Consider the following 10272-nt stretch of genomic DNA (forward strand, 5'->3'; position numbering starts at 1 on the left):
GCCCCATCTTTACGCGCTGCAGCATTGAAGTGATATGCACCTTATCATTATCAATGACTAGAAACAAATAAAATAGTACATATTTTTCTGAAATGGCCCTTCTGCACAATGAGTATGTTTACTTTTGGTACCTTAGCTATGTTTCCATGCCAATACCCATGTACTTTTACTTAAGTAAAAATTTGAATGCATGTTTTTTAATTGTAACAGAGTATTTCTACATTGTGTTACTGATACTTTTGCTTAAGTAAATGATCTAAGTGGTGTTTAAATGCTGATGCGGACTGCCCAGTGAAGTCAGTAACCTGAAACACAGAGGCCTTTATTTTGAAGAAGATAAAATATGGATTGATTTTAGTTAATTTAGAATAACAAGGCTGTACTGGATGTGTGTGTGTGTGTGTGTGTGTGTGTGTGTGTGTGTGTGTGTGTGACTTTCCTCTCCACACCACACTTGCCTAAGGATGATCAGTCACATAATGATCTCTGGTCTGCTTCCTGTTTCACCGATGCTCTACTGTACCGAGCGTTCGCTGCTCTGACGTCAGCGCGTACTCGGTGCGTAGCTTCACGGTCGTTACTCGTGCCTGCCCTTCACATCCGTCCACATCCTACAACGCTTTACTGCCAGGCACAGCACAACGATGGCCCTGCTCAAGTCAAACAAGTTGATTTACTGTCTGGGGAATATAAGCCCGTCCCTGGGAGTACTGTCCACCCGCAACAGGTAAATAGCAATAACACGCGCAAAACTAACAGACAGAGACATTAAAATACAGTTGCCTTGGTAAAATTGCGGTGTGACATACATTTTTTTTTTTTTTTTTAGCTATCTTGACCAGCAGACTAGCTGTTATTTTAAGGTTAACGTCAACAGTTGTTATCTGCCATTTAATGAATGCTGAAACGTCTCTGTGCTGATTTTTTAGCCATACTAGCTGGCTAGCTAAACATAGACAGGGGTCAAATGGCTTTAATAGGCCCCTGTATGGTGTGTGAGGTTAACTTAGCTCCTATGGTGAGAGCGCAGCTAGCTAACGGTAATGTGCATAATGTTACGGACTGCAGGTTTATGGTTCGATAACCTCACATTTGCACGATTTACACAAAGTTGACCCCAGAGGGTAACTTGGTGTTGCTATCGGTGAAGAGCGCTACTGATGGAAGTCACGTTGCTGTGTCGGCAGCACAAGTTCCGATGGAGCAATCGCTGGTGTGTGGGTGAAAATAACAGCCCAGCTAGCTTTAGTTCGTTATAAATAACTTGTATGTCATAATGTGGCATATAGGGTGGCTGCGATTTTGCCTTGGTTTGGTTTTAAAAGGTTTTTCTGAAGGATTTACACGATCGCGATGGTTTCCGCTGTCAAATCCCACACACACAGTTTGAGCTAAGCGACTTGTCGTACTTGGTGAAGTCGTGTGACCTGATTGGCTATCGTGTTCTGCCTTTGGTCGCTGATTGGCTAATTTCCAGTGGTGAAGCTGAGAAGACACGGGTGTCCTTTCGGGATCTGCTTGGAGGGCAAATTCGTTTAGACCTGCTGCTACGCATTTATTGGCTTTAAACATTTCATAGGAAGCCTCTGTAACCGTGGACGCTTTCACTGGGCGTTTTCTACGTGTCTCTGTAACTTTGTTCAGCCTCTGGGTCTGTCTCCGCAGCCGCAGCTGGGTTTCGTTTTGCTAGCCGGTGCTATCATATTTCCGTCTGTGTGGGTGTGTTTTACATTGTCTCATGTTCAAGCTGATTGATCTGGTTTCAAAGAATAAATAAATGACAACATGGTCTTCAACCATCTGCAAGCAGGCGTTTCTATTGAAAGTGAGATTCAAGTATCAAGATTGGTGGGGAAGGCAAACACTTTTAAGGCCAGCACTCTGTCCTCTAACTTGCCAAAAAGGCCTTTGGTCTATTGATCACTGATAACTTGTTCGTCAGTGTGTTTATATAAATGCTGAAGTTCAGGTGTTCAAAGGTTCTGTACACTGCAGCCAGAAGAAGACCACCTGAACCCAAATGCCCCTTACTGTATGTAAGATTTGTAGCAGCTGCTGTGATGGACAATTGTGCAATAATATATAGTAAGCTAAGGCTACAGAGAAAATAATTACCTCATCTGTTTGTACTTTGCACAATAACAGCTGTTATATTTTATGACATTGCATTGTAAAGTGTTGCTTTGATTGGGTCATCTGCAGCTCATAGTGTCAGAGCTTCAGGATCAATCACCCCATCGTATTTAAACAATTGAAAGGCTGGACTAAGCACATGCCATTTTTTCCTCATTCAGTTCATAACACTTGATTTTAATGCAATAAACATGTTTGTCAGTGGACTGTAGTCACTATTTAATTAAGTGGTGTAATCTTTTTTAAAATTATTGGTGGGGGACTGAAGACCCTTGCCCTTTACGAAGTGTTCAGTCCTAAATTTAGCTGCAAAGTTTGGAGGGTTTACAATGTAGGAGAAACCTGAGACAATATCAAGCTGCAGCGCAGTAAAGGTCAAAACAAGCAACAGCCCTAATTTATAATGCAGATGTGTGAAAGAATGTATTTGTATTCATGTCAGCAGCATGTGGTTTTCAAGACTGTGTAAAGACAAGGTTGAGGAGGTATTACACTGGGTCCTTAAATAAAGTAATGATTAATCAGTCAGGAATATTTTCACTAGAAAAAATATGAATAAGGCTAAGAGGTTAAATCAAAAAAGAAATGAATAAGCGATATATCAGGTGAATAAAAGTTTTAAGAAGGATTGCAAATATTGCCAAAAGCACAAATAAAAGTGACAAAAACAGTCATGAAAATTAGCATGTTTGTTCATAATGAGTGTTTCTTGGATGACATTCATATTTCTTTCACTATGGAGTGCCACATTGGGTGTTTATGATGGTGGGAATGGGTACAAGTAGAGTGTTTTAGACCCAGATTAACTCTTGTTTTTGGACTCTGGACCTTTTCAATGGATTATAATGTTTGTTTCATGAAACTTGTGTCTTTCATGCGTCTCTACGTCAGTGTGGTATCCTCAGGTCACATGAGGAGTTAATCTCGACCATGAGGTCCACAGTGTGTTACAGTACAATGTGATTTGGCCATCACATTCTAATAATAGCAATGTTAATAAGAAACTTTATTTGTATAGCACCTTTCATACAAGAATTAGAGCTCAAAGTGCTGTTCAACAAAGAAATTACATGCACCAAGCACTTCACATAAAAAAAAAAACAAAAACAGAATGAACATAAAAAACAGGCATGGAAAATTAATATAAGAAAAAAGAATGATGAATAAAACCCACTTGATTACAATAATAAAAAATAGAATCACCAAAGGTCTCCAAACTCTCTCATTCATTCAATACAATGGCAGTCAGCAATTTGAGGTAACTCAGAAAGTATTACACTTTATTACAGTGCACACTCTATCAATCAATACCTCTGAAGCACCTATTATTTTCTTTGAGAAAGGCCTTAATTTGCACTGAAACTGTCTTTTCCAGTATCTTACTGAAGAATTGAAAGTTGGATGATGTCCTGTAGTTTGTCAGTGCATTACCATCTAGGTTGGGTTTCTGTAGTAATGGTTTTACAGCAGCTGTTTTAAACGCGTCTAGTAAGATGCCTGTTTTAGAGATGTATTTATAATCTTCAGGACAAGACTTGTGGATGAGTGGGGGCAGAACTGAGCAGCTGGTCAATGGAGAATAATTCCCAGAGTTCCTAGAAATCTCTGTAATAATCTTGGAAAACAGGCATATTGCTTTGTTATAGACAGTCATGACTTCTTTTAATACATTACAGTAAAATGTAAGTCCAGTTTTCTTTCAGATGCTCGACAGATTCTCTTAATCTCATCAACTCTGATATTGCTTAACCACTGGGTGATTCTGTCAACCAACCTGTTTTTAACTTTTAGTGGAACAATAGTATTTAAAGCAGATGCCATGGTATTATTGAAATGTTCAACCAGGTCATTTAAAGAGCAGTGCCAGCTGGGTGACTCAAATGATATATCTCACTGATAAGATTGGGTTGGCATCAGTTATTAAGATTCAGTTGGCAGTGATGGTAAGAAATAGCTCATTCATATACATAATATATATGTCAAAGTTTAACCCTGTTGTTTATCACCAAGGCCAGCATGTTACCATGCTGATGAATGGCTTCGTTTACATGTTGTGTAATTTCAAAGCTGTCCTGTAAATTCTTAAACTCTGTGGCTTTGGAGTCATTCTTTTTGTTGATATGAATTCGGGATTAATTTTCATATCTAGTGATACCAAGTGTGATCAGCTCTGAGAATTCCTGCATAAACACAGATAAATATCTTGGTGGTTAATGATGAGCACTGATAATTCTGCTTTGAGTTCAAGAGCAAGATATTCAAATGATGTTCAATTCACCCAAGTCAGTGTGAGTACGCAGAAACTGTGCAGAAACAATGGCTGCAGTCCCTCCTCCATTCCTGTTCTGACTTACTGACTAATAAAAATTAGAATTGGGAGGACAAGCCTCTGTCGGTGTTGCCACACCAGTAGTACTGTTTCACAAAGTCTCAACTAAAAACATAAAATACAAGGCCTTCACTTATCAGATCATTAACCAGAAAAGATTTGTCAGTAAATGATCTGTCATTGAAAAGAGCTCAGTGCAGCTGTAGGGATTCTGTGACAGGAGGGGAGACCGATTGTGGCTGAACACTGACAAATTTAAGATTATTTAGACAGGTACCAGATGGTCTGTGACTGCTACCAAATGTTTTACCATGCGCAGACTGTTTCAGATCACCGGCATGGGGTCTGTCTCATTTCTGATAGACACCTGAGTGATGATGTCTGTGGTTATTGTTGTTTCATAGTTCACTGATCTGACTGAGCTTCAGTGTGGCAGCTCTAACTCCTAACTCCTTGATTGGTGTGGAGGTAGGGAAGAGGATGTTGGGTCACTGGAGAATGCAGTGAAGATGGGGATGAGGGGCATTGGATTCCCGACTGGCATGTGAAACAGTGAATTGGGTGATGCTTCCTGTCTGTCTGTATTGACCTTGGTGCTTATCTGTGCACTCTTGTTTTGGTTGGTTTGCAGCATGCCAACAGCATGATGCAGGTTGGCGCTGAGCAGTCTGCAAAGAGTGCCACATAAGATCATAACAAAGACATAAACTTAAAGAGCACATTTCATGACCTTGTAAGGACGTGAGGTCCCTCAGAAGCAGAGGGAATATTTTGAAATAACTGTTAACAGTTAACAGTGCACGACACTTACAGATGAACCCAAATCAGTCTGCACTCCCTCAGTGTTTGCCTTCCCATCCACTGACCTGATTTTCTTGTCTTTGCAGCTCATGGTGGGGTGCAGTGCAGATGGGCCCCCCCGATCCCATCTTGGGGGTGAGCGAGGCCTTCAAGCGGGACTCCAACCCCAAGAAGATGAACCTGGGAGTGGGAGCCTACAGGGACGACCAGGGCAAGCCCTTTGTGCTCAGCTGTGTTCGCAAGGTATAACTGTCATCAAGCCCTCCCTTGAATCTGCTGTACTGCTCTCATGTCACACACGTGCACACAGTGATATTCCACCATGCATTTCAGAAGTTAGGGAGGAAAGCAGTCATATAATTGAGTCTTAATTTCATATGTGCATGAACTCAAAGAGAATATTTCACTTTTTATTTCGACTGTGACCTTTTAAGCAAGTATTTTGGAAAATGGACGGGTCAGGGGTTGGACGGGTTGGATGGTTACATTTTCACGGGGTGGTTGAACGCTTTGAAGGTTGTTGCTAGCCAGGGTCTTTCTCATTGGTGCGTTCTTGTTTTGTCATCCTGAGCTCAGCTTCTGTTGCTCTGTGGAGCATCAGCATTTCAGGGTGAAACACGTGTTAATAATTAGAAGAATGTCTGCTTTATCACCATGAGAAAGTTTGTGTGCATTTGATTTGTGTCTTGCAAAATGTTACGTAAAGGGTAGATGTTTTATGTGCATACAAAGCAGGGGAATACCAGTCAAGGAAATGATTGCAGTTGTTGTGTTTTATACCTTTTGATTTTCACGCTCTCCTTTAGGCAGAGGCTATTATTGCAGCCAAACAGCTGGACAAGGAGTACCTTGCCATTGGTGGTTTGGGGGAGTTTACAAAGTCCTGCGCCCAACTTGCATTTGGTGCTGATAATGAGGTCTTGAAGAGTGGAAGGGTAAGTTGGGTGGGGCTAACTACTCCAAAATAACTTCAAATCGGTTCATTTCCAGTCAGTACAGTTCTCCTCTTCCAACAGAACATCACCGTCCAAACCATCTCAGGAACTGGATCTCTGCGCATTGGAGCCAACTTCTTGGTGAGGTCCTCTTCTAATGGTCACACGGCACAAACAAGCATGTGGGTCAGGCTTGTTATCTCACCAGGTCTTTCCTTTGTCTCAGTCTCGATTCCACGGAGGTCCACGTGATGTGTACTTGCCCAAACCATCCTGGGGAAACCACACACCCATCTTCAAAGATGCTGGCATGCAGATCAAAGCGTACAGATACTACGACCCCTCCACCTGTGGCTTTGACTTTAAAGGAGCTCTCGATGACATCTCTGTAAGACATTAATGACCCACTTGGCCAGAAGGCGCGAGGCATAGAAACTGTTCAAATCTTCCAATAATCAGCCCCAGAGTGTCAGTGACAGCATGATCCTGAGTGAAAATATTTGCTGAAAATGTCCAATTTGGCATCTTTTCATCTTTTCTTTTCTTTGTGTTTTCACTCAAAACATAACGACAGAGTATTTTGTTATGTTTTTTGTAGAATTGTGGTTTGCAGTTTAACTAGAATTCGTTAAGCTTGGGCCGTAAGGGTTTTTAACAGCACCACCCAGTCTGTGGTGTGTATTTTTACTTGTGTATTTGTGTAACAGCCACTATGAAGAACTTTGTGTTTTTGATCCCATTTTGGTTTATAACCAAGATATTATGGAGCAACTTGGTTTATCAGTTTATCATATTTTGGCACCCACATGCAGAAGAATACTGTTAGAATAATGAGTTTGGGTTAGGGTTAATGTAATCAGTTATATTTCTGGCAGCCAGTGAGAACGCTGTCAACCAAAAGAGCCTGTACTATACATGGTATTATAGTTTTACAAAATGTGGTATTTGTGTTTTTTTATGTCACAGAAAATCCCAGAGCAGAGTGTCATCATGTTGCATGCTTGTGCCCACAACCCCACTGGTGTGGACCCCAGGCCTGAGCAGTGGAAGGAGATTTCTGACATTGTGAAGGTGAGCATGCATCATTGTCTTGGCATTTTTGCAGGTAGGTTTTGATAACATCTCAGCACGCATTTTCTGTTATCTCCAATTAAGAAGGTCTATGACAGTTCAAAAGCCACAATTGATAAGGCCTGAACTTTATCTCGCTGTTATCATGTGAAACATTATCAACTGTTTGTCTCTGTCTGTGTCTCTCTCCTGTGTCCTCCCCCTGTCTGTTTCACCTCTATAGAAGAGGAACTTGCTCGTGTTCTTTGATATGGCCTATCAGGGCTTTGCGAGTGGAGACATCAACCGCGATGCTTGGGCTGTGCGCCACTTCATTGAACAGGGCCACAACATTGTGCTGTCCCAGTCCTTTGCCAAGAACATGGGTCTCTATGGTCAGTCTAAATTCAGATTTTCAAAGCACTGAAAATAATTCTGCTATAATGCGAGAAAAATTAATAATGTATCTGTGCTAAGATTAAGCTGTTCAGCACAGATACTTACTCTATGTGGTGTTAAATACGCCCTAAAGCAGTCATCTAGTAACTTGCCTTAAAGGAATAGTGGTTTGTTCCTTCACCAAGTGTTTCATCATGTGAACACAGTGATCTCTAGTACTCTTCTTACGACACATCCACAGTGACATCTCATTCATCTAAATCTTAGTGAGGAAAATAATAAAAGTGTTTCAGATTTTTAGCAGATTAACAGTTTTCCTGTTTCACAGACATGAGGTTGGACTTGCTGTGAATCACTTTAACATCAATTTGCATGTTGTTATTCACAGGTGAGCGTGTGGGAGGCTTCACAGTGGTGTGTAAGGATGCAGATGAGGCAAAGAGGGTGGAGTCTCAACTTAAGATCCTCATCAGGCCCATTTACTCCAACCCACCAATGAATGGTGCCAGAATTGCAGCAACTATTCTCAACTCACCAGATCTGTACTCACTTTGGTATGTGCCTATAAATGCATACGTACACACATATTACATGAACCCAATGTATATGTGGACTTTTGTAAAGGAACTTCAGATTCAAGTCCCCATCTTCCATATGAACCAGACTGTTGAAGATATATTCCAAAATCAGTTTCTTGATCTGTTTGACCCTGGTGTTATTCATCCCAGGCTGGAGGAGGTCCACACTATGGCTAACCGCATCATTAAGATGAGGGAACAGCTGGTGGCTGGTTTGAAAAAGGAGGGCTCAACCCACAACTGGCAGCATGTCATCGACCAGATCGGGATGTTCTGCTTCACAGGCCTCAAACCCGAACAGGTACACGCACACTTAAGCCTTTGATCGCCGACAGTAGAGAATGAAAAACATGTAGAGTATGTAGATAAACATGGTCGTGATTAGAACTGCAGTGATTATTTGATTAGTAATCAGTGGATTAAAAAAAAAAATTGCCAACTATTTTGATAATTGGTTGATCGTTACAGTAATTTTTCAAGCAAAATTTTGTGGTTCTAGCTTCTTAAATGTAAGGATTTGCTTCTTTTCTGTTGTGTTTTTTCTCAAGTCTGACATGTGGATTCTGAGCTGTGTGTGTTCGTTTACGTTTCCTGCAGGTTGAGCGCCTGACTAAGGAGTTTTCAGTGTACATGACCAAGGATGGCAGAATTTCCATGGCAGGCGTGTCCTCTGGGAACGTGGGCTACCTGGCAAGCGCCATCCATGCGGTCACCAAGTAGAGTGGATCCTGCTGGGAGAGCTATGAAATCAAAGCAGCAGTGTTAAAGAGGAGTTTATGCGTCACTAATTCTCCGTCTCCTCCATTCCACTTTTTAGAAAAGAGCTCAATATTTACTTAGCCATTTTCTCGATTGGATATCATCATGACTTCAACCTGGAACGAGTGCTGCTGTTAAATGGATTAGTTTCTGGTTACCTTTTTTTATCATCTCACTGAACTTGCTCCCCTGCCAAATTGTAAAAGACATGTTTGCTCCCACTACTGACAGATCCTCTTGGCTTATTTATTATGTGGCATCAATGGCTGGCTGTGTTATTAGTGTCCTAAAAGTGCTGTTTATCTGCTGTGGACTCTTCATTATAAAACATCAAGGAACCAACATCGGGGTAATGTTCAAGATGAGGTCTCTGTTGCTATGTGAAAGGTTGTAGAAAATGTGTTTGTTTTTTTTTCTCTTAATCTTATTGGTGAACTTCTAGCACTTTATAAGCTGTAAAGCATCATTTGAGTTTCAAGAATAGGCTGCCACCCTTTTTATTTCTCAATCAGTTCATCAATTCACTGTCAGGCAAAGCTGTAATTGTCCATCTGAACTAATCAGTCATTCAGTAATCTCCTCGTTATCTCTGTTTGGAATTTACCTATCAAGCTCCCTTGTATTCAGTACTTTTTTTTTCTTTTTTTTGAGTTTGGTTGCAGGGCAGCAGTTTCTCAGTCCCTTTTAACCCCAGACACAAACAAACACATAAGCCAAAAACAGTTAAAGTCTACAGAGAGGTGATCAAAACATTGAATGAATTCCACAGTAGAGGATTGTTCTTCATATTGTACCATAGCCCCAAATCGAACAGTCCTTTTCTTACTTTCTTTTCATAATGGAATCTTTGTATTTCATACAAATTTCTGTTAATGAAGATAAGTGGGGGATGTCATTGGGGTGAACACTGGACAGTTCATGAAGAAATATGCACATGCTACTCATTCACTCAGATATGATGGTTCGGTGTATGCATTCTGTTTGTCACTGAGACAGTGAGACACGAATAGCATTTAGAAATGTGGGGTTTGTCCCCTCTCCGCTCATACTTCTGAAACTGGCATGTCGCCTCCATGTTTTGCATTCTATCATAAAGTAATGGATCAGTGGTCATGTACCTTATTGAACAAACATTAAATGGTTATAGAGTAATAATCTGTTCTAATTTGTGTGTGTTTTTTTTACCTGATAGTCCTCAGGGCAGTACTGAGCTGTGGACCCCAAACTTTAACCCTAAACTACTGAAAGATAAAGTAATAATGCACAGCTGATTTCAAAACCATATGGT

General features: G+C 40.9%; 1 protein-coding gene across 1 annotated transcript; it reads left to right on the forward strand.

Moving 5' to 3' along the window:
- The first annotated feature begins 546 nt into the window (after positions 1-546).
- Positions 547-10139, forward strand: LOC139331681 (aspartate aminotransferase, mitochondrial-like). The gene is made up of 10 exons (XM_070963300.1): positions 547-727; positions 5350-5506; positions 6070-6198; positions 6280-6339; positions 6425-6586; positions 7165-7269; positions 7493-7643; positions 8036-8201; positions 8376-8526; positions 8823-10139. Exons 1-10 carry the CDS (start codon positions 645-647, stop codon positions 8943-8945), a joined length of 1287 nt encoding a protein of 428 aa, XP_070819401.1. The 5' UTR covers positions 547-644; the 3' UTR covers positions 8946-10139.
- Positions 10140-10272: the final 133 nt, after the last annotated feature.

This window comes from Chaetodon trifascialis, chromosome 1, assembly GCF_039877785.1.
Source record: "Chaetodon trifascialis isolate fChaTrf1 chromosome 1, fChaTrf1.hap1, whole genome shotgun sequence".
NCBI classification, from domain to species: Eukaryota; Metazoa; Chordata; class Actinopteri; order Chaetodontiformes; family Chaetodontidae; genus Chaetodon; species Chaetodon trifascialis.

Coding starts and splice junctions, on each gene's coding strand:
- LOC139331681 (XM_070963300.1), top strand. CDS start 645: ATGGCCCTGCTCAAGTCAAACAAGTTGATTTACTGTCTGGGGAATATA. Junction 6,199..6,279: donor AGGTCTTGAAGAGTGGAAGG/GTAAGTTGGGTG, acceptor CTCTTCCAACAG/AACATCACCGTCCAAACCAT. Junction 7,644..8,035: donor CAAGAACATGGGTCTCTATG/GTCAGTCTAAAT, acceptor TGTTATTCACAG/GTGAGCGTGTGGGAGGCTTC.